Consider the following 27,965-nt stretch of genomic DNA (forward strand, 5'->3'; position numbering starts at 1 on the left):
CTTAATTAATATGTTTCTTGATGGATAATGAGTTCTTTGACTTAAATTTATAAAGCCAATTAGTCTACTAATCAGATGCCTTTTGATAGTTGGAAATTTTGGCTGATTTGGAGGTTTAGAAGAGACAATGCCAGAGCATACAAGTGAAATTGCATTTCTGAGCACTGCCTTTTTGTTCTGTTTTCACATATTTTCTTGAAAAAATTGTTTGTTGTCTCTCTTTTTATTATGCATAGGAAAGCTGTACAACATATAATGACCAAATATGTTGTGACTTGTCATTGCTGACCAATAGTAAATGGCATTACACACACAAAATAATCAAGATTAATTAATTTTCTCCATGATGGTGATCACATTGAACGCAAATTGGAAATATGAAAACTAACAAAACCTTAATTTATTCAAATTGAAACTTAGGAAACCAAATTGATGACAAACTCGATAATAACCAATTGATAATAGACTCTAAAGTTACCAATATGCAATTTTAAAGAAAAAGATTATACACCTATCTTTTAGGTTGTCCATGAATTGGAAATATGCAACTCTCCACTTGTAGCTAAGAAATAATGAACCACAAACTCCCCAAAAACCTGTAATGAAGCCAAGAACCACAGTAATTGGAAACCATGGGATTTTAGGCCCGTCGTCCTCATCCCGAATGTCTCCCTTGTTGCTAACAATATGGTCGCAATCATGTGGAAGAGGGGGGCCACAAAGTCCAGGATTACCCTCATATGCAGAGGCATCAAAGCTTTGGAGCTGAGTGCCTGATGGTATTGGTCCATGCAAATTGTTGTTTGCAACACTAAAGTCATTCAAGAAATGTAGACTACTCAGTGATGTTGGAATTTCGCCAAACAACCGATTTCCAGAGAGGTCTAATGCTTCCAAGTTTGTGAGCTCTGAAATTTCGTCTGGAATGTTGCCTGAGAAGTTGTTCTGACTGAAATTCAGAATAGAAAGAAGCTTCAAACAACTGATCTCAATTGGGATGTTGCTGCTAAGATTATTGTTTGCAACTGAAATAGTTGGTTGCAGGCTTGAGAAAAAATTGTGCTGTTTAGAAGTACCGAGGCCATCAAATATTGGTAAATCCCAATGATTTTTGTCTACTAGAGCCTTTGGTGACACTAATGTTTGCAATCCACAAAATTCCTTTGGAAATTCACCCGAAATGAGGTTTTGAGATAAGTCCAAATAAAAGAGCCTTGGAAGAGTTGACAACCAATTAGGAATTGAACCTGTGATACGATTGGAATTTAGTTTCAAGACTTCTAGCTTCTTAAGCCTAGAGAGCCATATAGGTAGCTGACCAGTTAGTTGGCACTCAGCAAGACTAAACATTCGAAGATTTTCAAATCCATCAAAATCAACTATATTGCCATCACCCGGCATTGCTTCGTGTAGAAAATTCCGTCCAAGGAAGAGTACACTGAGTGCCTTGGAACGCATCAAAATCTTGATTGCGTATGTGATATTGGTTAACCTGTTGCTACTAAGTGAAAGGAAAGATAAGAATTTTAATTGAAGCACCTCAGGTTGGATTTGTCCCTCGAGTTGGTTTCGGGCTAGACGGATTGCGGTCAAGGACTTGCATGAGTAAAGGCTTATTGGAAAGTTACCGGAGAACTTATTAATCCCAAGGTCAATTATAGTAAGTTGATGAAGACTAGAGAAATTAAAGGTAGAGATGTTTCCTTCAAGAAAATTGGACCGTAAGAACAATTTTGTGAGATTCGTGCAATTCACCAAAGATGGGGGCAAATGACCTGTTAAGGAGTTCTCATCAAGGAGTATGTGCTTTAATTTGGAAAGCTTCCCGATATCTATTGGGAGCTTGCCACTCAATTTATTGCGATATAACTCAAGGTAATTGAGTTTGGCAAGGTTCACAATGTCATTGCTAATGGGTCCTGAAAGATCATTGGAAGGCAAAGAGATTTCTTCCAACCCTACTGCATTGTATATATCATCAGGAAGCAATCCAGAGAGATAATTAAAACCCGCCCGGAAAACCTTGAGTTTGGAACATGCCCCTAGTCCATGAGGAATATGGCCACTATGATGATTATGGGAGAAATCGAGGAGCTTGACCAATGAAGAGTTGATGCAAGGAAAGGAAGGAATCGGGCCTGCGAGATTATTGTTGCTGACATTGAGGTCGGTCAACCTCCATGCTCTTTGAAGGAATGATGATTGGATTGTCTCGCTAAATTGATTGCTAGATATGTCAACAATTTGAATGGAGGAAGGCCAACTGGAAGTATCTCCAAATAGATTGTTGTAGCTCAAATCAAGTACCTTGAGTTGATTCAAAGACGAAAATAATCCTTTAGGGAGAGGACCGGAAAGTGAATTGTTGGATAGATTGAGGTGGGAGAGATGTGTGAGGTTTCCAAGAGAGGCAGATATACTCCCACTGAGGCCTATAGAAGGTAACCAAATATGGGTGACTTGACGTTTATGATCACAAGAAATGCCTTCCCATTGGCAACAATCAATGGAAGACCAATATAGAGGAGGAGAAGATGTACCGTTGATGGCTAAGGACAAGAGAGAGTCACGGTCTATTTGGTTGCAGGCATGATTCGTGGAGAAAATGCCCAAGAGAAACAAGGTCATGAAGAGGTGATGAAAAGGGGTTAAATCTAGCATGGTTCTTCTTTAATACGTGAAACCAGAAGAAGAATGGATATGAAGTATCCTGAAAGGATTAGTATATATATATATACATATAATCATGTCAACAGAGAGTTCTGTATGCTTCAACTTTGCCCAAATTGTAAGTCATCAGTGGGGGCATAATTTCATGGAAAGTATTCAAGCTCGCTGTACATATATCTTTTGATTTTGGTTGGTATGGCTTGGAAGCACGTGCGTGTAACTTTCCAGGAAGAAAGTTCTTTTCCATATATATAACTTAATTTCCACATATGTTGTTGTTGGACGTGTTGAACAGCTTTAAAGCTTATTTACCGCTTTCAGCCCTGCGCAGGATACAAGGAAAAAAAAAAAAATCCTAGAAAGTCTCTTTGAACGGGTAGATGAGTAATCTCTAAAATCAATACAATCAAATCTCATAATTATATATATATATATATTCTAACATTTCCAGTCAAACTAAGGGGAAAATTTATGAAATCTTAGAGTTTGATATATATATATAGGCTTTGGTTTTGCTTTTGTTGGAGACGGTAGGTGTCAGTGGCGGTGATTGGAGATGAGCCTTTAACAACAATGTGCCAAATATGGGTCAGTTTGTTAAAAAAGAAAGAAAAGAAAACACTTACTTTTTTCTCTAAAAAAACTCAAAACTGGGTTTTGAAAAAAGCTTAAAAGTGAGGTTTTTTTTCTTCTAAAAAAGCTCTTTCTAACATTTTCCATAGACAAAAGCTCTGTTTTCCAACGTAATCTGAGTAATTCTAGAAGTCATTCTTGTGTCTTTCTTGTATCACTCTAAGAATGAGGTGTCTTTTAAAATCAGCATTTGATCAACATTCAATAATGATTAATAACAAGACAAATAGTGATTTTAGAAATCACATCATTCTTAGAGTGACACAAGAGGAATTTCTAGCATTACTCATGCAATCCCAATAAGCTCTTAATAAACTCACATTACTGAATCCTTGAAAGCAAGGTAGTGCAACCATATATATATTACGAAAGTGATCACCAAATTCTAGTTTTTGGGCGAAATACAACTATAAACGCTACTCATCTTATTCTCAACTACGCAGAAGAAGAGGAATTTGTGAACATAAAAAGAACCTCAGTTTGGTAATTCCAAGTATTCTGATAGAGAACAAAGTTTGGCCCAGTAGTTAGATTAATAGGATATTTAATTGTAAATATATGGGAAAAGTCAACGTACCCTTTTTAAATCACCACTCAATTGATAATATCATTTTTAAACTTTCAATTAGGACAATGTCCCTAAACTACCAAATCAAATTTAAAGGGGTTAATTTGACAACAAACCTGAATTTAGAAAAACCAATTTATCTATATATATATATAAGCCTAGTGTAGCGGATGATCATATTTATGATTTTTAAATAATATCAGCATTATCAGTATCTTCTTGCTTATAATAATAATAATAATAATATCATGAGTCTTACCAAACACAAGAATCTTCTGGCTTTTGTTGTCGTCCCTCCCTCAGTCCTCCTCGTCAATGCCAGTCGTTCTACAACAAAATTCTTTTCCCTTATAGAATGATGGTGGTGACGTTTGGCAAGCAAAAAGTCATGATCATGATCAGACTTTGTAGTTTGAGTAAACTAAGATGCCAGATTTTCATGCTGAAAATTGAGAGGAAAATGACCTAGAAAATGTCCAATGCCAAAAAAAAGTTTTAATTAAAGACTTGGACGGCATAGAAAAGGTCCAATGCCTTTTTTTTAGAATTTGAATATCCCAAGGACTAGGTTAGAAGGTTCTAGTTTGCAGAATTAATGCTTGACTTCAGCAGAGACTTCATTGTATTGTGGAGAGAGTAGGTGTCAAAGACTCATTCAGCAAACTTCGTGGTCACTGATCATGATCAGCCATTTGACTCTCACAGCTACATATTTGAAAATCTTCTCCGTCTTTTCTTAGTGCTGAGACACGCTTTTCCTTTCTTGCATCTTGCTAGGACCAAACAAAAAAAAAAAAAAAATATCATTGCAAAAGGAGAAAACCTTCAAACAGGACTTGGCGTAAATGCCCAATTTTACAGCACCCACTAAGAATTCAACACGTAAGCAAGAAGAGGTAAAAACACTGGAACTCCATTTCTCAAGCACACATCAAAAGGAAAAACCCACAAGTCACAACACAATCAATTCAACTGGGGAACCTTGATTCACCCACCAACAAAAGAGAAAATTCAGGCGATGGGTAAGACTAAGTTTCTATTGTGATTGGTAGTATTTCGTAGCTGTTCTTTTCATTCTTGCGAGGAATTTTTCTGCAATGACCATACCTAGGACGACTATTCTGTTTCAATTGGGAGTATTTTTCTTCTGAAAATAGTATTTTGATGGATTCCGGAGACGTCATTCAGTTGGGGGATGGGGGCATTGGTTTGTTAGTTCAGGGGGTTAGAAGGAAGAAGAAAGAGATGGTGTGTGGGTAAGTGTAAACGAGCCGAGCTTGAGCGGGTAGTGCTTGCCCAAGCTTGGCTCGTTAAATTTTTTGTCGAGCCCGAGCTCGAGCTTGAGCTTGACACGAGCCTCATTTCGTGTCCAAGCTTGGCTTGCTAAGATGGGTACCGAGCTCAAGCTCGATCTCGAGCTTGAGCTTAGAAATTTTTGTCGAGCTCAGCTTACATCGGATTATTTAAATTTTGCATTTAAGTATTAAAAACAAAATTCAAAGAAACACAATAAAGAAATTTTATTAATGATACGACCATCAAGGAAACAAGGTTAATGTGAGAGATCTATAGGGTGAGAGGAGAAATATTATACCAAACAAGACCTATATTCATGTCACGTAACTGCCTCTCTATGTGAACATTGTCATGACCACTGCTGCATGAAGCGGAGCTAAGCGGAGGTGTGGTCACTAGGTGTAAGGAGCATTAGACATTATGTTTGATTTGAGATGATTTATGGTTACATTTAAGTGTGAAGAGTGAAGATAGGAAGAAGACGAAATGAAGAGTTGAAGCTGATTTGGGGAAAGTAAAGGAAAAATTGTGATTAATAAGAAGTGTATATCTCAAGATGATGTGTAAAGAAGAGATGATCTTAGATTAAATGGTGGAATGCAACTGGCAACCATTAAGATGAGTGTTCGTTTTATGTGTTAATTTGAATTTGTTCTAAAGACTTAAAAGGGAATAAGTGTGAAATATTCTTTTCTTTCTTGTTTTTTATATGCGTTTTGGGCTGCCATGTGCTAAAGAGAAGTTGATGTTGTGTTATCAAAGTGCAATATAATAATAATAATAATAATAATAATAATAATTGCAATCTTCTCTCATTTCAAAAAGTTCACTTTTTGAAAAACGCTTCAAAAGTAGAATTACTCTGAGGGCTAGCCAACAGCAACGGAATACACTATACAAGACTTTGTTATAGATTGTTCTACTTACAAAACCTTTATAATTCAGAAGATTCAATTTTGTAACCCCGGTAAACAGAACAGTTGTCAAATGTGGAAAAGCACCACATTTCAGAGCTTCTTTTAGAGGTGTTTTTGGCTATTTAACAAGCCCCTATCACTGTTTTTACAAATGATTCTCTTCTTACCCTAAGAGCTGTTTTTTCAATAGTTCATTTTCCTACAATTAAAGTTCTTGGTGAAATCTGACTGCTCATATTACAATGTTGGTTGTTGGCACTCCCATCTACATGTGCCCAAAGCTTCTGGCAGATATACCATATGGATACAAATCGGATATATGGTCATTAGGTTATAAATATCTCCTGACATTATTAACTAGTCATATCTCCGGAAATAACATTTGCTAATGTGACAGGTTGCTGCATGTTTGAAATAGCTGCACATCAACCTGCATTTAGAGCTGCTGCAAGTGTTGCCTTGACCTATAACTATTGCACTTTTTGACACGATGAAGTTGAGTATTGAACTATATATTTCAATTGCTGGCTAACAAGTAAATATATCAGATTATTGACAAATTAATGTAACAGGATTTGTCAGGACTTGCTAACAAAATAAACCGATCATACATGTCCCCACTTCCAATTGTGTATTCTTCTGCATTGTAAGTGCATGTTATGATTTTTTTCTGTAAGTATACAAAAGCAAATATACAAAACGGAATCATACAACTAAGATTGGATGGAATTTGGAATGCAGGAAACAATTAATCAAGAGCATGTTAAGCAAGAACCCTGTCAGATTTTGTGACTTGTTTTCACAAGTCTTACCGTGGGCCCCACAGCAGTATGGCATCCCATACTCTTTGTCTTGTTTTTTTCTCTCCCACACGTCTCTCTTTCTCTCCATCTATTGAGCTTCTTCTAGAAGCTTTGAGAAAAGACTGGCTTTGTTTTATCTGAAGCCATTCGGTCATCAAGAAGGAGGAGAGGGCAGCAGCAACTTTAGCAAGAAAAAAAGAGAGAAAGAAGAAAAGAAAAGCTTGCCGAGAGAGAGGGACTTGTGTGCTGTAGAGAAAAAGAGATACACCATATTTCTTCATTTTGATCTCACTTTTGGAGTGCTGAAATGCTTAGAGAATTTTAGAGAATATTTTTCTCTTTTGTATCTAATTCTCTTTTGAGTGAGATAGGGGTGTATTGGGGCTTTTGGGTTTGAGTGGTTTTGTTTGTACTACTCTTTGTACTCCACTCTTTTGTTAGTGAATTTCTCCTGGATCGTCTCCGCCAGTGGATGTAGGCTTGTTAAGCCGAACCACTTAAATCTTGGCGTCTTGTGTGGTTGTGTTTATTTTTCTATTCTGCACTTTTCTACTTCTTTGGTGATCTTGGATTTGCATTTGTTACAACAAACTGGTATCAGAGCTCGGGTATTTATTTTGCGGGATGGCTACTGCAAAATTTGAAGTAGAGAAGTTTGATGGTCAGAATAGTTTCAGCCTTTGACGCATCAAGATGCGAGCTTTGTTACAACAACAAGGCTTGGCGAAGATTTTGGATGGCGAGGTGCCATCAACATCATCAACGGAGGAAATGAAGGAACTTGAAGAAAAAGCCCACAGTGCAATTTTGTTGTCTCTTTCAGATGGAGTTTTAAGTGAAGTTGCCGGTGAAGAAACGGCCGCTGGACTTTGGAAGAAGCTGGAGAGCTTGTACATGAAGAAATCCCTCACAAACCGATTGTATTTGAAGCAACGGTTATATACCCTCAAGATGAAAGAAGGTATGCCTCTTTGTGATCATCTTGATGACTTTAATAGAATTATTTTGGATCTGAAAAATATTGATATTAAAGTAGATGATGAGGATCAAGCCTTGATTTTGTTATGTTCACTACCGGATGCCTTTGATAATTTTATTAATTCAATGTTGTACGGTAGAGATACTATCTCCTTAGCTGATGTTAAATCTGCTTTAAATTCTATGGAGTTGAGGACAAGATTGAATAGTAAAGGTAGTGATAATCAGGCAGAGGGTTTATTTGTTAAGGGTCGTTCAGAAAATTCTTCTAATTTTAGAGGTCGATCCAGTGAGAGGGATTCGGGTAAAAGTAAATCAAGAGGCCGATCACAGTCCAGGTCAAAGAAGAAAGTAAAGTGTTACTACTGTAAAAAGTATGGGCATTATAAATCCGAGTGTCCGAAGTTGAAAAATAAAGAGGAAGGTGACAGGCAAAGTTCCTCTTCTGTGGCTGGTGTTGTCGAAGGAAATTCTAAGGGTTCAGACCTTGTCCTTGCAGTTACCATTTCTAATGATCGTTCTAACGACAAGTGGGTCCTTGATACTGCTTGTACATTTCATATGTCCCCTAAAAGGGATTGGTTTACTACCTATGATTCAGTCAATGGTGGTTCAGTCTTGATGGGAAATAATGTCGCCTGCAAGATTGTTGGTATTGGTACAATCAGAATTAGGATGCATGATGGGATTGTGAGGACTTTGACGAATGTTCGACATATACCAGATTTGAAGAAAAATCTTATTTCATTGGGCACTTTGGACTCCCTTGGATACAAGTATTCCGGTGGAGGTGGAGTCATTCGGGTTAGCAAAGGCTCATTGGTTATAATGAAAGGTAACAAGGTTGATGGCCTCTACTTTCTTCAAGGTAGTACGGTAACAGGTTCAGCTGCTGTGTCTTCTTCAGATGATCCAGATTCAGACACTACTCGATTATGGCATATGCGGTTGGGTCATATGAGTGAGAGGGGTATGACAATCTTGAGCAAGCGAGGTTTGCTTTGTGACCAGAAAACAGTATCTCTTGACTTTTGTGAGCATTGTGTGTTCGGGAAGCAGTGCAGAGTCAAGTTCAGTACAGGCATCCACAGAACAAATGGTACATTGGATTATATCCATTCAGATCTATGGGGTCCCTCTCAGGTTCCATCAAAGGGTGGTGCTCGATACTTTGTTACATTTATTGATGATTATTCGAGAAAAGTCTGGGTGTATTTTTTGAAGAAGAAAAGTGATGTGTTTGTCACTTTCAAGCAATGGAAGACATTAATTGAGAATCAGACTGGGAAGAAAATCAAGCGACTCAGAACAGACAACGACATGGAATTTTGTGGTGGTGAATTTAATAAATTCTGCAAGGATGAAGGCATCGCTAGACATCGCACAGTTAGTCATACTCCACAGCAAAATGGGGTAGCTGAGCGGATGAACAGGACTCTCTTGGAGAGAGCGCGTTGCTTACTTTCAAATGCTGGGTTGTCTAGAGATTTTTGGGCTGAGGCGGTCAATACTGCTTGCTATTTGGTCAACCGTTCTCCATCAACAGCCATTGATTGTAAAACTCCTTATGAGGTATGGTCTGGTACTCCTGCTGATTATTCATTTTTAAAAACTTTTGGTTGTCCTGCTTATTGTCATGTGAATGATGGTAAGCTTGAGCCTAGGTCAAAGAAATGTATATTTCTAGGCTATGCGGATGGGGTGAAGGGATATAGATTGTGGTGTTCTGATCCTAAATCACCTAAGTTTATAGTCAGTAGAGATGTTGTATTTGATGAATTTGCCATGCTTCACCCGAGAAAGGAGTCTATTGTCTCTGCAGGAAAGGAGCAGGGTTCTAGCAAGGAGGTGGAGCTTCAGGTGGAGGCTTCACAGAGGGTGCGAGATAACACTCAAGATCAGCCTGTTACAGATGTTCATGATTCCAGTTCTGATGATGATGGTCCACAAGAAGAGCAAGAGACCAGTATTGCGGCTGGTAGACAGAGGAGGCAGATTAGGCCACCTCAGAGATATGGTTATGCAGATTTGGTAGCATATGCACTTACTGTGGCAGAGGACACTGCAATCCAAGAACCTTCCACTTACTCAGAAGCTGTCACAAGTAGTGAGTCTGCTCAATGGGTTGTTGCCATGAATGAGGAGATTGAGTCTCTTCATAAGAACCAAACATGGGAATTGGTGAAATTGCCTAAAGGCGCTAAAACTGTTGGTTGCAAATGGATCTTCAAGAAAAAGGAAGGAATCCCAGGTGTTGAAGATGCAAGGTTCAAGGCACGTTTGGTAGCAAAGGGCTATAGTCAAAGAGAAGGTATGGACTTCAATGAAGTTTTCTCTCCTGTTGTGAGACATAGTTCTATTCGTGTTTTGCTTGCCATGGTTGCTTTAAATGATTTGGAACTTGAGCAACTTGATGTGAAAACTGCATTTCTGCATGGTGAGCTTGAGGAAACCATTTACATGCATCAGCCAGAAGGGTTCATTGCTGAAGGTAAAGAAGATCATGTTTGTCAGTTGAGGAGGTCGTTGTATGGTTTAAAACAATCTCCAAGACAGTGGTACAAGCGCTTTGACAGCTTTATGATCGGACATAGTTACACAAGAAGTAGCTATGACAGCTGTGTGTATTACAGGCAATTGTCTGATGGTTCTTTTGCTTATTTGTTACTCTATGTGGATGACATGCTTATTGCTGCTAAAAGCATGTTGGAGATTAAGAGATTGAAATCTATGTTGAGTGATGAGTTTGAAATGAAGGATTTGGGTGCTGCGAAGAAAATCCTTGGTATGGAGATTCACAGGGATAGAAAAGCGGGAAAGTTGTACTTGTCACAGAAAAAGTACATTGAGAAAGTACTTGAACGCTTTGGTATGCATAATTCTAAATCAGTGAGTACTCCACTTGCAGCTCATTTCAGACTCTCAGCAGCGTCAGCACCACAGAGTGAGGAGGAGGAGCAGTTCATGTCACATGTTCCTTACTCCAGTGCAGTTGGAAGCATCATGTATGCTATGGTGTGCACTCGTCCAGATATTTCACAGGCAGTCAGTGTTGTTAGTCGCTACATGGCGAATCCGAGCAAGGTTCACTGGCAGGCAGTGAAATGAATACTCCGTTATTTACGGGGCACTACAGATGTTGGTTTAGTCTATGATAGAGGCAGTGGTATCAGTTCTCGTGTTACTGGTTATGTTGATTCAGATTATGCTGGTGATTTGGATAAAAGAAGATCTCTGACAGGTTTTGTTTTCACTCTCTCGGGGTGTGCCATTAGTTGGAAAGCGACTTTACAGTCGACGGTTGCTTTGTCCACTACGGAGGCAGAGTATATGGCAGCAGCAGAGGTAGTGAAAGAAGCTATTTGGCTCAGAGGTTTGGTTAGTGATTTGGGTTTACAACAGGATGAGACTGTTGTATTTTGTGATAGCCAAAGCGCAATACATTTGACCAAAAATCAAATGTATCATGAGAGGACCAAACACATTGATGTCAGATATCATTTTCTTCGGGAGGTCATGACACAAGGTGATATTATAGTGAAGAAAATTGCTACGGCGGAAAATCCAGCAGACATGTTGACGAAGCCACTTCCGATCCTCAAGTTCAAGCATTGCTTGGGCTTGATTGGTGTTTGTCATTTGTAATTACCCTTAGGGGTGTTGGAGGAGACGTCTTGAGGAGATTTGAGTTGAAGACTTGATGAAATTCAAGTCAAGGTGGAGATTTGTCAGATTTTGTGACTTGTTTTCACAAGTCTTACCGTGGGCCCCACAGCAGTATGGCATCCCATACTCTTTGTCTTGTTTTTTTCTCTCCCACACGTCTCTCTTTCTCTCCATCTATTGAGCTTCTTCTAGAAGCTTTGAGAAAAGGCTGGCTTTGTTTTATTTGAAGCCATTCGGTCATCAAGAAGGAGGAGAGGGCAGCAGCAACTTTAGCAAGAAAAAAAGAGAGAAAGAAGAAAAGAAAAGCTTGCTGAGAGAGAGGGACTTGTGTGCTGTAGAGAAAAAGAGATACACCATATTTCTTCATTTTGATCTCACTTTTGGAGTGCTGAAATGCTTAGAGAATTTTAGAGAATATTTTTCTCTTTTGTATCTAATTCTCTTTTGAGTGAGATTGTGGTGTATTGGGGCTTTTGGGTTTGAGTGGTTTTGTTTGTACTACTCTTTGTACTCCACTCTTTTGTTAGTGAATTTCTCCTAGATCGTCTCCGCCAGTGGATGTAGGCTTGTTAAGCCGAACCACTTAAATCTTGGCGTCTTGTGTGGTTGTGTTTATTTTCTATTCTGCACTTTTCTACTTCTTTGGTGATCTTGGATTTGCATTTGTTACAACAAACCCTGACCACAGACGAACAGTGAGTTCAAATTGCCAAACTGTGTCATATCTTTCTGAAAAAAGCAATGTCTTTTCCTGAAACTTTCACTGCATTTTAGGCTGCAAAGCTGTTGAGGCATTCCCATTTACAACCATACCTTGCTCAATGCTCCAATATATCACCTGTTTTTATATCAGTGAAGTCGGAATGCAGCAGCAAAATTAAGCAAAAAGGAACCCAACTGTCTAACAAAGTTAGTGTAGGAAAAGACACCAGAAGTGGAAAGGGAAGGCCATCAAAGAATTTGGGAAGTGTTGATCAGGTAGGAAAAGAACTTGCATTCAGTAACGCCCAAGCAAAGGAAACCAACATATGTGGTTTTCTTGAAATTGAAGTTGAGACAAGAATAGTAGATTGCACTAGCTGTCCTGAGAAAACATCAAAAGCAGTAAAGGGTTCCAGAGTTATCTCCAATTCTATTGAACAAATTGGAAATGCCAACTCAGAAACAGCCTTGGTGCATATGTTGTCAGCACATGCAGATAGGAAACAAGGGTGTTCCTCTAAGCCAAGATGCTCTTCACATTCTACAAGAAACCCTAGCTCATATCTGAGTAATGCTTAGACTGAAAATGCATCATTAGAAGGTAAAGTCACACTTCCATGTGAAAATGAATTTAATGCTAGGAAAAATGGTATTATCTCTAGTAAGCAAACAGGGAAAGGAGATATTTACGAATGGAATGGAGGTTCTAGTGACATCTCATCAATGAGTACACTCACTTTGGATCATGGTGATGAAACCAGGATTGAATGGGACCCCCACACTCGGCAAAGAGCAGAAGGTCTAGAGTCACTACTAGAGATCTACTCAGATTTACTAAAACAAGAAAGGCTTGAGGAATTTGCAGGAGTGTTGAGACCTTTTGGTGAAGAAGAAGCTGTCATTAAGAGAAATAGCAATTGAAGAGAATATTCGCAAAACTGGCAGTGCAGCTTAGCAGAAATGGAATTTGAATGGTTCTTCACTTGTAATCTAATTAAGTAGACAAATTTTCTAGATCTTAAAAGCTAAGTTCACTTTCATAATCCAGAAATCATTGTAAAACCTTTTAACCTTAATTTCATAACTCTTTGAAATTCCTAAATGCATCTGTTTCTTGATGGATAGTGAGATCTTTGACTTAAACTTAAAAAGCCAATCAGTCAACTAATCAGATGCCTTTTGATAGTTGGAAGTTTTGGCTGATTTGGAGGTTTAGAAGAGACAATACCAGAGCATACAAGTGAAATTGCATTACTGAGCACTGCCTTTTTGTTCTGTTTTTACATTTTTTCTTGAAAAATTTGTTTGTTGTCTTGCTTTTTATTATACATAGGAAAGCTGTGCAACATATAATGACCAAATAAGATGTGTCTTGTCGTCGCGGATCAACAGTAAATGGCATGACAAACAAAGTAACCAAGATTAATTAATTTTCTCCAAAATGGTGATCACATTGAACACAAATTGGAAATATGAAAACTAACAAAACCTTAATTTATTCAATTTCAAACTCAGGAAACCAAGTTGATGACAGACTCTATAACAACCAATTGATAACTGACTTTAAAACAACCAATATGCAATTTTAAAGAAAAAGATTATACACCTATCTTTTAGGTTGTCCATGAATTGGAAATATGCAACTCTCCAGTTATAGCTAAGAACTAATGAACCACAAACTCCCCAAAAAACTTGTAATGAAGCCAAGAACTACAATAATTGGAAACCATAGGATTTTAGGCCCATCGTCCTTATCCCAAATATCTCCCTTGTTGCTAACAATATGGGCGCACTCATGTGGAAGAGGGGGGCCACAAAGTCCAAGATTGCCCTCATATGTAGAGGCATCAAAGCTCTGGAGCTGAGTGCCTGATGGTATTGGTCCATGCAAATTGTTGTTTGCAACACTAAAGGGATGCAAGAAATGTAAACTATTTAATGATGCTGGTAGTTCGCCTGACAATCGATTTGCAGAGAGGTCTAATACTTCCAAGTTTGTGAGCTCTGAAATTTGGTTTGGGATCCTACCGGAGAAGTTATTATAACTAAAATTCAGCATAGAAAGAAGCTTCAAACAACCGATCTCAATTGGGATGTTGCCGCTAAGATTATTGTTGCAATAACAATTGCTGGTTGCAGGCTTGATAGAAAATTGTGTTGTACATAAGTTCTTGGGCCAACAAATATTGGTAAATGCCAATGATTATTGTCTACTAGAGCCTTTGGTGACACTAATGTTTGCAATCCACAAAATTCCTTTGGAAATTCACCTGAAATGAGGTTTTCAGATAAGTCTAAACGAAAGAGCCTTGGAAGAGTCGACAACCAATTAGGAATTGAACTTGTGATGCGATTGGAACTTAGTGTCAAGACTTCTAGCTTCTTAAGCCTAGAGAGCCATATAGGCAGTTGACCAGACAGTTGGCATGATTCAAGACTAAACAATCGGAGATTTTCAAATCCATTAGGACCAACTATATTATTATCACCTGGCATAGCCTCGTGTAGAAAATTCCTTCCAAGGATGACTATGGTGAGTGTCTTGCAACGCGTCAAAAGCTTGATTGCACCAGTGACATTGGTTAGCCTATTGAAAGAAAGTGAAAGGAAAGATAAGAATTTTAATTGAAGCACCTCAGGTTGGATTTGTCCCTTGAGTTGGTTTAGGCCGAGACGGATTGCAATCAAGGACTTGCATGAGTAAAGGCTTACTGGCAGGTTACCAGAAAACTTATTATCCCTAAGGTCAATTACAATAAGTTGATGAAGACTAGAGAAATTAAAGGTAGAGATGTTTCCTTCAAGGAAATTGGATCGTAAGATCAATTTTGTGAGATTTGTGCAATTCACTAAAGATGGGGACAAAGAACCTGTTAAGGAGTTGCCATCAATGATACGTTAAAAAAATGGCCGGAATTTGTACAGCAGAGTTATTTGTTACTTAGGCATATCACATAAAGTTATTTATCACTTTCAAAATCTCAAAGGAGTTATTTGTCCCAAGCACCAGTTTAGCAATTTTTCCAGGGTTTTATACAGAACAACAATTCTATAGAGTACAAAGAACAACATACTCATGTCCCCCTTGTACTTATTTTAACTAAATTGTTCTGTTGTTTTTTTTAACCTTGATATTTGATTATATTTGTTTCACATAACAAGCAATACCACAAAAAATAATTTATAATCCAAATCATTGCAGGGATATACTCTGCTTGATCTGTGGGTCCATTCATTGATCTTGTGTCCTTTCTAACCCTCTAATGAGAGGACTTGTTGATGGGATTTGTCCATAGTTAGCTACTATCCATGAAATGGTTGAAGCAACATTAAAAGCTAACATTATGCAACTGGACTTTGGCCAATTTGGAGCAACATTCTATATATTCCAAATAGATCTCTAGTTGTTGAAAAGTCAAAATCAATTGAAAATTTTCAGTTATGAGACAATGACATACCAACAACACTGTAGTAAATTAGTAATTATTTCCCAGAAATCTCAAAATGAAAGCAATGCTTGCTTTTCTTTTCCCATTTGCTATTACCTTAAATTTTCTCTCCAGTTCAAATTTTAATTCACATTTATGTTTGGTTGTTTTCCTTCAATCCACCTCTTCCCAACATTCACAGTTTTCTTGAGCTTTCACAATCCCAATAATTCTTTTGGTAGTTTTTGTGTAGGTGATCTTTAAATAGTGTTGCTTGGTATGTAAATGCATAGTTCAATGCTCTTACGTTTTTCATGGCTGTTGCATGAATCCTTTTTATGACCTCTGCAACACCCAGCTTTTACTGTGACATCTTTTCCTGCAAAGAGTTGAGATTTCTGAAATGGTATTAAATTCAATTTAATGACATGGTGGCCTTGTATACATTTATATGCTGTGCATGGTATGGAGTACCCACTGAACAAGGATCCAAAGATAGCCATTTCTGGACTTCTGCTACTTTCTTGAGCTTTAAGGGTGCTCATGGAGATTAATGACAAGGAAAAAACATCAAAGATGGATGATTATGAAGTGATAGAGCAGATAGGCAGAGGAACATTTGGAGCTGTATTTCTAGTTCTTCACAAATTTGAGAGGAAGAAGTAAGAAAAAATCACTTTCAAAAGTCATATTCCTTATGTTCATTATGATTTCAAACATGTTTTCACCTCAAAAAAGCTCTTCTTAGTAACATCTTTACTAGCTTACACTGGTTCTAATTCTGTAGTTTAACTTCACTTTTTGGTTTTTGTTTACTGTCTTATTATTATTGCAACGGTCATTTTAGGTATCTATTAAAAAAGATTCGATTGTCTAAACAAACAGAGAAATTCAAGCGTGTGGCACATCAAGAGCTTATCCTTCTAGTATAAATTTTTGGCTTTGAAGAATGAAATTTTGGTTTTTGGCAATAGTGTTCCTATTATATTTTTCATCAAATTGAATTCTCTGAAGAGAAAAATTCTCATACATTTTAGCATGTTTATGCTTATGCTTTCTCTGATATCTTCTTGCATTCAAATTTCAGTGACTGCAATAGTTTACTTTATAGGTATAGTTAAGGTTTTAGCAAGAAGACAAAATGCAAAAGTGAAGGTGTAATTGCTTCTTGATCTTTTAAGTCTGGCTATGAAAAACCATTCTTTAAGGAACTTTGTTCTGTAGCACTAGCCCCAGGCACTGGGCAAAAAGAAAAGGGTACTATAAGGCAGGAAATTTTCATATTGACAATTCTGTCAATCATTTTAGAGAAATTTTTTCTAAATTTGGAAAAAGGGAATGAACTTAATCATTTTTGTGGTCATGAAGACAGATGTATGAGCTTATAAAACAAATCATGTTCAAGTAAGGTCCTGATTCAATCATTTCTATCTTACAAGAAAACCAGATTGTTTTTGTTTGTAAACAATTAAATTTCTATTTTGAGAAACATCTGCTTGCTAACTTATTACTTAAATCCAAGACTTTGTTTGGGTAGTACTTAAATCCAAGGGTTTTTTTTTTTATATATATTTTATTTGTTTAAGTTACTTAAATCCAAGATCCATACAGGAAGCAATGTAACTTCTGACATTTGGTCCTGCTGCAGATGAAAATAATAGCACAGCTAAATAACCCGTATATTGTGGAGTACAAAAGTGCATGGGTGGAAAAGGTAGTCTATTAGCAAGGTGTTACTTCTGTAATTTTACCCTATAATCAGAATTAGATTAAATTTTCCATTTTATTTGCATGAATGTAAGAAAACATTATAATTTGAAAATCATGTCCTGAAAACCCTGAACCTTATTATCAGGTTGGTTTTGATTCATGTATTACAGGAATGCTGTGTGTGCATTGTGACAAGTTACTGTGAGGAAGGAGATATGTAAGTCAACACTACTTAAAACCTTGAACTTAGCATATTAAGTATCTAAATTGCTGGATTCTAAGCAAGTTGAGGGCCATTGCTCCTTAGTGAAGGAACTTTGACACGGAATTATCATTCATCCCACTATTTCTTTTACTCTTGCCTTATCTTCTGAACTCCTTTTTCTTAAGAATCTAAAGCAAAACTAATGCTGGAACTAGAAATTCTTTTTTGAACTTTCTACTCAAAGAAGTCTGTATATATACTTTTCTGCGACTTTCTAATACTAATCATACAGGGCTGAGATGATAAAGAAAGCTAGAGGAACATTTCTTCCAGAAGAGGTAGGGAACATAAAATAACTACATGAAATGGAAGTCCCTTCATGGAATTACATACGACAACTTGCACCTGATACACAAAATCTTTTAAGTTTTAATCCAGAAGCTCTGCAAATGGCTCACCCAGCTGTTGCTAGCGGTTGACTACCTCCACTCCAACCATGTTCTTCATAGAGATTTAAAGGTACATACCTCTAGCTGCTATGAGTTATTCTGAGCAGAATATTTGCGGCAGTAATTAACTTTTTTATCACCTAATTTCAGTGCTCCAACATATTCCTTACAAAGAGAAATGACATCAGGCTAGGTGAGGAGGCATTTACATGAATTTTTATACACCATATTTGTTTTCATTTGTCTTTGAACAATGTTTATCCAACATTATATTTACAGGTGATTTCGGACTTGCAAAACTACTCAACAAAGGTGACCTTGCTTCCTCGGTAATGGTTGAATTTCCTCTATGCCCCAATGGTATTAGTGAATTGGCTGCAATGTTTGATATTAAAGTAGCAGTTACAATGATAATTGCTGCATCCCAAGAGGAAATACATTTAAAAAAGTCATACTTGTCTGACAGGAGATCAAAATAAAAAGTAGAATTGATTTAGCCAAAAAGGATCAAGGCTTTGACCTATTCCTTCCTCTCCTTTGAGAGCTCACACCAAGATAGGTCATGGATATTGAAAATTCGGGATTTAGACCCCAAGTTGTTAAACACACAATTACTAAGAAAATTTCCACAGTGATCAAAACCAAAATCCAAGAAAGCAATAAAAAAATTAACACAGTTTTTTGATAACGAAGTGAAAACTTTTTGAAAAACTCTTCAGAAGTAGAATTACTAAACAAGACTTTGTTATAGATTGTTCTACTTACAAAACCTTTGTAATTTTGAAGATTCAATCTTGTAACCCCAGTAAACGAAACAGTTGTCAAATGTGGAAAATCACCACATTTCAGAGCTTCTTTGAGAGGTGTTTTTGGCTATTTAACTAGACCATATCACTGTTTCTACTAATGATTGTCTTCTTACCCTAAGAGCTGTTTTTTCTATAGTTAATTTTCCTACAATTGAAGTTCTTTTTGAAATCTGACTGCTCATATTAACATATTTATTGTAATCCATATACAATGTAGGTTGTTGGCACTCCCTTCTACATGTGCCCTGAGCTTCTAACAGATATACCGTATGGATACAAATCTGATATATGGTCGTTAGGTTATATATATCTTCTGACATTATTCACTAGTAATTTCTAGCAACCCAGTGGTATTACAACTCCAGAAATAACATTGGCTAATGTGACAGGTTGCTGCATGTTTGAAATAGCTGCACATCAACCTGCATTTAGAGCTCCTGTAAGTGTTGCCTTGACCTATAACCATTGCATTTTCGACGCGATGGAGTTGAGTATTGAACTATATATTTCAATTGCTGGCTAACAAGTAAATCGGATTATTGACAAATTAATGTAACAGGATTTGGCAGGACTTGTTAACAAAATAAACCGTTCATACATGTCCCCACTTCCAATTGTGTATTCTTCTGCAATGTAAGTGAATGTTATGATTTTTTTTTCTGTAAGTTAGTATACAAAAGCAAATATACAGAAAGGAATTATACAATTAAGATTGGATGGAATTTGGAATGCAGGAAACAATTAATCAAGAGCATGTTAAGAAAGAACCCTGACCGCAGACCAACAGTGAGTTCAAATTGCCAAACTCTTGTCATATCTTTCTGAAAGCAATGTCTTTTCCTGAAACGTTCACCACATTTTAGGCTGCAGAGCTGCTGAGGCATCCCCATTTACAACCATACCTTGCTCAATGCTCCAATATATCACCTGTTTTTATACCAGTGAAGTCTGAGTGCAGCAGCAAAATTAGACCAAAAGGAACCCAACTGTCTAATAAAGTTAGTGTTGGAAAAGAAACCAGAGGTGGAAAGGCAAGGCCATCAAAGAATTTGGGAAGTGTTCAGGTAGGAAAAGCACATGCATTCAGTAAGGCCCCAGCAAAGGAAACCAACATCTGTGGTTTTCTTGAAATTGAAGTTGAGACAAGAATAGTAGATTGCACTAGCTGTCCTGAGAAAACATCAAAAGCAGTAAAGGGTTCTAGAGTTATCTCCAATTCTGTTGAACAAATTGGAAATGCCAACTCAGAAACAGCCTTGGTGCATATGTTGTCAGCACATGCAGATAGGAAACAAGGGTGTACCTCTAAGCCAAGATGGTCTTCACATTCTACAACAAACCCTAGCTCATATCTGACAAATGCTACCACTGAAAATGCACCATTAGTAGGTAAAGTCACACTTCCATGTGAAAATGGTCCAATCTCTAGTAAGCAAACAGAGAAAGAAGATATTTACGAATTAAATGGAGGTTCTAGTGACATCTCATCAATGAGTACGCTGACTTTGGATCATGGTGATGAAACAAGGGTTGAATGGGACCCCTAAACTCAGCAAAGAGCAGAAGGTCTGGAGTCACTACTAGAGATCTGTTCAGATTTACTAAAACAGGACAAGCTTGAGGAACTTGCAGGAGTGTTGAGACCTTTTGGTGAAGAACAAGCTGTGTCATCAAGAGAAACAGCAATTTGGCTGACACAGAGCCTATTGAATATTCGTAAAACTGGCAGTGCAGCCTAGCAGAAATGTAATTTCAATGGTTCTTCACTTGTAATCTCATTAAGTAGACAAAATTTCTAGATTTCAAAAGCTAAGTTCACTTTCATAATCCGAAAATCATTGTAAAACATTTTACCCTTTAATTTCACCCTTAATTTAATCCTTTGAAATTCCTAGATTCATATGTTTCTTGATGGATAAGGAGATCTTTGACCTAAATTTATAAAGCCAATCAGTGTACTAATCAGATGCCTTTTGATAGTTGGAAATTTTGGCTGAATTGGTGGTTTAGAAGAGAGAATGATAGAGCATACAAGTGAAATTGCATTCCTAAGGACTGCCTTTTTATTATGCATCGGAAAGCCGTGCAACATATAATGACCAAATAAGTTGTGGCTTATCATCGCGGATCAACAGTAAATGGCATGACAAACAAAGTAACCAAGATTAATTAATTTTCTCCAAGACGGTGATCATATTGAACGCAAATTGGAAATATTAAAATTAACAAAACCTTAATTTATTCAAATTGAAACTCAGGAAACCAAATTGATGACAGACTCTATAACGACCAATTGATAACAAACTCTACAACGACCAATATGCAATTTTAAAGAAAAAGATTATACACTTATCTTTTAAGTCGTCCATGAATTCGAAATATGCAACTCTCCACTTATAGCTAAGAACTAATGAGCCACAAACTCCCCAAAAACCTGTAATAAAGCCAAGAACCACAGTAATTGAATACCATGGGATTCTAGGCCCATCGTCCTCATCCCTAATATCTCCCTCGTTGCTAACAATATGGGCGCACTCATGTGGAAGAAGGGGGGCCACAAAGTCCAGGGTTACCCTCATATGCAGAGGCATCAAAGCTCTGGAGTTGAGTGCCCGATGGTATTGGTCCATGGAAATTATTGTTTGCAACACTAAAGGCATTCAAGAAATGTAGAGAGCTTAGTGATGCTGGTACTTCACCGGACAATCGATTCCTGAGAGGTCTAATCTTTCCAAGTTTGTGAGCTCTGAAATTTGGTTTGGGATGCTACCTGAGAAATTGTTATGACTTAAATCTAGCCAAGAAAGCCGCTTCAAATAGCCGATCTCAATTGGGATGTTGCCGCTAAGATTATTGTTTGCAACACAAAGTAATGGTCGCAGGCTTGAGAAAAAATTGTGCTGGTTAGAAATACCTTTGGTCGTAAATATTGGTAACTCCAAATGATTGTCGTCTACTAGAGCCTTTGGTGACACTAATGCTGTTAATGCACAAAGTTCATTTGGGAATTCACCTGAAAAAAGGTTATCATTTAAGTATAAACCGAAGAGTCTTGGAAGAGTCATCAACCAACCAGGAATTGAACTTGTGATACGATTAGAAGATAAAGTTAGAAATTCTAGCTTCTTAAGCTTAGATAGCCATATAGGCAGTTGACCAGTCAGTTGGCACATATCAAGACCCAAATATCGAAGATTTTCAAATCCATCAGAAGTAACTATAGTGTCATCACCTGGCATTGCCTCGTGTAGAAAATTCCTACCAAGGAGGACTACACTGAGTTCCTTGCAATGCATCAAAATTTTGATTGTGCTTGTGATATTGGTTAACCTATTGCTAGTAAGTGAAAGGAAAGATAAGAATTTCAATTGAAGCACATCAGGTTGGATTTGTCCCTTTAGTTGATTATCGGATAATCGAATTGCGATCAAGGACTTGCATGAGTAAAGGCTTACTGGTAAATTACCAGAGAAGTAATTAATCCCTAGGTCAATTATTGTAAGTTGATGAAGACTAGAGAAATTAAAGGTAGATATGTCTCCTGTGAAAAAATTGGACCGCAAAATTAGTTTTTTGAGATTTGTGCAATTCACCAAAGATGGGGGCAAAGAACCTGTTAAGGAGTTCGTATCAAGGAGTAGGTGCTTCAATTTGGAGAGCTTCCCGATATCCAAAGGGAGGTTTCCACTCAATTTATTGCCATATAACTCAAGGTTGGTGAGTTTGGCAAGTTTCACAATATCACTACTAATGGGTCCTGAAAGATTATTGAAAGGTAAGTAAATCTCTTCTAACTCAGTCGCATTGTATATATCATGAGGAAGCAATCCTGAGAGAGAGTTAAAACCTGCCCGGAAAACCTTGAGTTTGGAACATGCCCCTAGTCCACTAGGAATATGGCCACTATGATGATTATGGGAGAAATCGAGGAGCTTGACCAATGAAGAGTTGATGTAAGGAAAGGAAGGAATAGGGCCCATAAAACTATTGTTGCTGACATTGAGCTCGATCAACCTCCATGCTCTTTGAAGGAATGAAGATTGGATTGTCTCACTAAATTGATTGCTAGATATGTCAACAATTTGAAGGGAGGCAGGCCAGCCATATATATATCCAAATAGACGGTTGTAGCTCAAATCAATGACCTTGAGTTGATTCAAGGACGAAAACAATCCCTTAGAGAGAGGACCTGAAACTAAATTGTGGGAGAGATTGAGGTGAGAGAGATGGGTGAGGTTTCCAAGAGAGGGAGATATGATCCCGCTAAGGACTTTAGAAGGTAACCAAATATGGGTGACTTGACGTTTAAGATCACAAGAAATGCCTTCCCACTTGCAACAATCAATGGAAGACCAATTTAGAGGAGGAGAAGACATACGGTTGAAGGCTAAGGACGAGAGAGAGTCGCGGTCTATTTGGTTGCAGGCATGGTTGGTGGAGAAGATGCCCAAGAGAAACAAGGTCATGAAGAGGTGATGAAAATGGGTTAAATCTAGCATGCTTCTTCTTTAATATGTCAAACCAGAAGAAGAATGGATATGAAATATCCTAAAACGACTAGTATATATATATAATCATAATCATTTCAACTGATAGTTCTGTACACGTCAACTTTGCCCAAATTGCAAGTCCTGTGGGGCTGGTTTGGAAGCACGCGTAGCTTTCCAGCAGGAAAGTTCTTTCCCATATTGCTTTCCACATATGTCGATAAGTGTCTGAACAGCTTTAAAGCTTTGGAGTAATCTATTGAGGATTCGGCTTTAATTTTTTTTCTACATTTTTAAATTTTTTGTATTATACAGAATATTTTTATCATTTTAAACCCAAAATAAGATATTGCAAGTCTACCATTCAAAGCCTTCCCAATGGAAACACGACTATAGCCACCATGTCATGTCGGCTTTAATATATGTTTTAGACAGACATGTGATTCACGACTAAAGCAACAAAAAAGAACCATAATTTCCCCCTTTTTTATTTTTTATTTTTTAAAGCACATAACATTCAAACAAGAAACAAAGGAAAAAATTAAACAACAAGAAGAAAACGTGCACAACGAAACAGCGAACAAACAAAACAGAAATACGATGGAATGTAAATTAAAGATAAATCAGGATTTTGTGGTTGATGTTGAAACACCAAATATAACATTTGATATTTTAAGTTAGTGAAAACTAAAGTCGGCAAAGTTTGTGATCTCGCCAAAATAGAGAAAGATGCATTCATGATTCCTATTACCTCTGTTGCTTCAGAGTCGGTATTTAATATTGGGGGTTGTGGGTTGGATCACTTTCGGATTTTATTGGCTTTGAAAAATAATGAAAGCTGTTATTACTTAGATGTATTAGAGTATGTTGGGTTTTGAATTGTCAAATTCAATGACAAAATACATTCATCTGCAAGCCCGTCTGCAGTGTGTACGTACGAGGTGTTGTGTGAGGACCACCAAGATGCCTGTTTGAAGTCATATGTATATTTTCAGAGTAACTATGATATCAGAGATTGTGTTGAAGAATATTGGTGGAAAAATGTTCTAAGTGTTCCAAGGGTAATATGGAGGAACTACACTTAGGAAGATGGTGACTCCTGTTACATTCTAAAAAATGTGTGTGGTTAATGGTTTTTTTTTTTAACTGCCTCCAAAAGTTGTTAGGCTATTAAGCGGTTAGGCTGATTGGAGGTTTCGAAGAGAGAATGATAAAGCATACAAGTGAAATTGTATTTTCTGAGGACTGCCCTTTTGTTCTGTTTTCACATTTTTTGAAGAATTTGTTTCTTGTCTCTCTTTTTATTATGAAAAGGAAAGCTTTGTATCATATAATATATTTGAAGACCTCTCCACTTTCCATTTTGCCTTTCATAATGACTGTTCTGTCAAACATTTCTGTGGTCATGAAGACAGAGGACTGAGCTTATAAAACAAATCATGTTCAAGTAAGGTCTTGATTCAATCATTTCTATCTGACAAGAAAACTAGACTGTTTTTGTTTGTAAACAATTACATTTATATTTTGAGAAGCATCTGCTTGCTTGCTTAAATCCAATACTATTTTGGTAAGTTACTTAAATCCAAAACTTTTTTTTTGGTACGTTACTTAAATCCAGGATGCATACAAAAGCTATGTAACTTCTGACATTTGGTCTTGCTGCAGATGAAAATAATAGCACAGCTAAATAACCAGTATATTGTGGAGTACAAAGATGCATGGGTGGAAAAGGTAGTCTATTAGCAAGGTGTTAGTTCTGTAATTTTACCCCATAATCAGAATTAGATTAAAATTTTCCATTTTATTTGCAAGAATGTAAGAAAACGTTATAATTTGAAAATCATGTCTTGAGAACCCCGAGCCTTATTAGCAGGTTGGCTTTTGATTCATGTATTACAGGAATGCTGTGTGTGCATTCTGACAAGTTACTGTGAGGAAGGAGATATGTAAGTCAGCACTACTTAAAACCTTGAACTTAGCATATTAAGTATCTAAATTGCTGGATTCTAAGCTAGTTGAGGGCCATTGCTCATTGGTGAAAGAACTTCGCCATGGAATTATCATTCATCCCACTATTTCTTTTACTCTTGCCTTATCTTCTGAACTCCTTTTTCCTGATAATCTAAAGCAAAGCTAATGCTAGAACTAGAAATTCTTTTTTGAACTTTCTACTCAAAGAATCCTGTATATATACTTTCCTGTGACTTTCTAATACTAATCATACAGGGCAGAGATGATAAAGAAAGCTAGAGGAACATTTCTTCCAGAAGAGGTAGGGAACATAAAATAACTACATGAAATGGAAGTCCCTTCATGGAATTACATATGACAACTTGTACCTGATACACAAAATCTTTTAAGTTTTAATCCAGAAGCTCTGCAAATGGCTGACCCAGCTGTTGCTAGCGGTTGACTACCTCCACTCCAACCATGTTCTTCACAGAGATTTAAAGGTACATACCTCTAGCTGCTATGAGTTATTCTGAGCAGATTATCTTGCTGCAGTAATTAATTAACTTTTTTTTATCACCTAATTTCAGTGCTCCAACATATTCCTTACATAGAGCAGTGACATCAGGGTAGGTGAGGAGGCATTTACATGAAATTTTATACACCAGATTTGATTTCATTTGTCTTTGAACAATGTTTATCCCACATTATATTTACAGGTGATTTCAGACTTGCAAAACTACTCAACAAAGATGACCTTGCTTCCTCGGTAATGGTTGAATTTCCTCTATGCCCCAGTGGTATTAGTGAATTGGCTGCAATCTTTGATATTAAAGTAGCAGTTACAATGATAACTGCTGCATCCCAAGAGGAAATATGTTTAAAAAAGTGATGCTTGCCTGTCATTGTTTTTACTAATGATTCTCCTCTTACCCTAAGAGCTGTTTTTTCAATAGTTAATTTTCCAACAATTGAAGTTCTTATTGAAATCTGACTGCTCATATTAACATATTTATTGTAATCCATATACAATGTAGGTTGTTGGCACTCCTTTCTACATGTGCCCAGAGCTTTTGGCAGATGTACCATATGGATACAAATCGAATATATGACCAGGTTATAAATATCTTCTGACATTATTCACTAGTCCTGTCTAGCAACCCAGTGGTCTTACAACTCCAGAAATAACATTTGCTAATATGACAGGTTTCTGCATGTTTGAAATAGCTGCACATTAACCTGCATTTAGAGCTCCTGTAAGTGTTGGCTTGACCTATAACTACTGCATTTTTTGACGCGATGAAGTTGAGTATTGAACTATATATTTCAATTGCTGGCTAACAAGTAAATCGGATTATTGACAAATTAATGTAACAGGATTTGTCAGGACTTGTTAACAAAATAAACCGATCATACAAGTCCCCGCTTCTAATTGTGTATTCTTCTGCATTGTAAGTGAATGTTTTTATTTTTTGCTGTAAATAAGTATACAAAAGCAAATATACAGAAAGGAATTATACAACTAAAATTGGATGGAATTTGGAACGCAGGAAACAATTAATCAAGAGCATGTTAAGAAAGAACCCTGACCACAGACCAACAATGAGTTCAAATTACCAAACTTTGTCATATCTTTTTGAAAGCAATGTCTTTTCCTGAAACTTTCACCACATTTTAGGCTGCAGAGCTTCTGAGGCATCCCCATTTACAACTATACCTTGCTCAAGTCTCCAATATATCACCTATTTTTATACCAGTGAAGTCTGAATGCAGCAGAAAAATTAGACCAAAAGGAACCCAACTGTCTAACAAAGTTGGTGTTGGGAAAGACACCAGAGGTGGAAAGACAAGGCCATCAAAGAACTTGGGAAGTGTTCAGGTAGGAAAATCACATGCATTCAATAAGGCCCCAGCAAAGGAAACCAACATCTGTGGTTTTCTTGAAATTGAAGTAGACAAGAATAGTAGATTGCACTAGCTGTCTTGAGAAAACATCAAAAGCAGTAAAGGGTTCTAGAGTTATCTCCAATTTTGTTGAACAAATTGGAAATGCCAACTCAGAAACAGCCTTGGTGCATATGTTGTCAGCACATGCAGATAGGAAACAAGGGTGTTCCTCTAGGCCAAGATGCTCTTCACATTCTACAATAAACCCTAGCTCATATCTGATAAATGCTTCCACTGAAAATGTATCATTAGAAAGTAAAGTCACATTGCCATGTGAAAGTGAATTTAATGCAAGGGAAAATGGTCTTATCTTTACCAAGCAAACAGGGAAAGAAGATATTTACGAAATGAATGGAGGTTCTAGTGACATCTCATCAATGAGTACACTGACTTTGGATCATGGTTATGAAACAAGGATTGAATGGGACCCCCAAACTCGGCAAAGAGTAGAAGGTCTGGAGCCATTACTAGAGATCTGCTCAGATTTAGTAAAACAGGAAAGGCTTGAGGAACTTGCAGGAGTGTTGAGACCTTTCGGTGAAGAAGAAGCTGTGTCATCAAGAGAAACAGCAATTTGGCTGACACAGAGCCTAATGAATATTCGCAAAACTCGCAGTGTAGCTTAGCAAAAATGGAATTTTAATGGTTCCTCACTTGTAATCTCATTAAGTAGACAAATTTTCTAGATTTCAAAAGCTAAGTTCACTTTCATAATCCAAAAATCATTGTAAAACATTTTACCCTTAA

At 37.2% G+C, this 27,965-nt stretch overlaps 3 protein-coding genes and 3 pseudogenes across 4 annotated transcripts; 3 read left to right on the forward strand and 3 right to left on the reverse strand.

The window, feature by feature from the left end:
- Window positions 1-474: 474 nt before the first annotated feature.
- Window positions 475-2,661, reverse strand: LOC148583967 (uncharacterized). Its single transcript, XM_088519069.1, has 3 exons — window positions 2,308-2,661; window positions 1,776-2,094; window positions 475-1,379 (listed from the first exon to the last, which is right to left on the reverse strand). The coding sequence occupies exons 1-3, from the start codon at window positions 2,659-2,661 to the stop codon at window positions 475-477; spliced, it is 1,578 nt and encodes a 525-aa protein (XP_088375195.1).
- A 3,644-nt stretch (window positions 2,662-6,305) lies between these two features.
- On the forward strand, window positions 6,306-13,188 carry LOC148583968 (serine/threonine-protein kinase Nek6-like; annotated as a pseudogene). Its single transcript, XR_015912976.1, has 6 exons — window positions 6,306-6,414; window positions 6,482-6,531; window positions 6,657-6,730; window positions 6,826-6,852; window positions 12,202-12,226; window positions 12,306-13,188. The product of XR_015912976.1 is annotated as a serine/threonine-protein kinase Nek6-like (transcript).
- Window positions 13,189-13,796: 608 nt separating this feature from the next.
- On the reverse strand, window positions 13,797-16,164 carry LOC148583969 (receptor-like protein 3; annotated as a pseudogene).
- Window positions 16,113-20,573, forward strand: LOC132163246 (serine/threonine-protein kinase Nek6). Its single transcript, XM_088519070.1, has 14 exons — window positions 16,113-16,323; window positions 16,509-16,587; window positions 17,310-17,375; window positions 17,542-17,588; window positions 17,869-17,914; window positions 18,015-18,095; window positions 18,176-18,218; window positions 18,305-18,354; window positions 19,052-19,133; window positions 19,224-19,273; window positions 19,394-19,467; window positions 19,569-19,620; window positions 19,698-20,363; window positions 20,445-20,573. Exons 1-14 carry the CDS (start codon window positions 16,205-16,207, stop codon window positions 20,571-20,573), a joined length of 1,584 nt encoding a protein of 527 aa, XP_088375196.1. The 5' UTR covers window positions 16,113-16,204.
- Window positions 20,574-21,140: 567 nt separating this feature from the next.
- Window positions 21,141-23,366, reverse strand: LOC148583970 (receptor-like protein 2). The gene is given in 3 exon segments (XM_088519341.1): window positions 21,141-21,380; window positions 21,382-21,548; window positions 21,551-23,366. Coding segments are annotated over 3 exon segments (2,190 nt in total). The 5' UTR covers window positions 23,334-23,366.
- Window positions 23,367-23,921: 555 nt separating this feature from the next.
- LOC148583971 (serine/threonine-protein kinase Nek6-like) lies at window positions 23,922-27,844 on the forward strand (annotated as a pseudogene).
- The last annotated feature ends 121 nt before the right edge of the window (window positions 27,845-27,965 follow it).

This window comes from Corylus avellana, chromosome 8, assembly GCF_965113065.1.
Source record: "Corylus avellana chromosome 8, dhCorAvel1.hap1.2, whole genome shotgun sequence".
Classification (NCBI taxonomy): domain Eukaryota; kingdom Viridiplantae; phylum Streptophyta; class Magnoliopsida; order Fagales; family Betulaceae; genus Corylus; species Corylus avellana.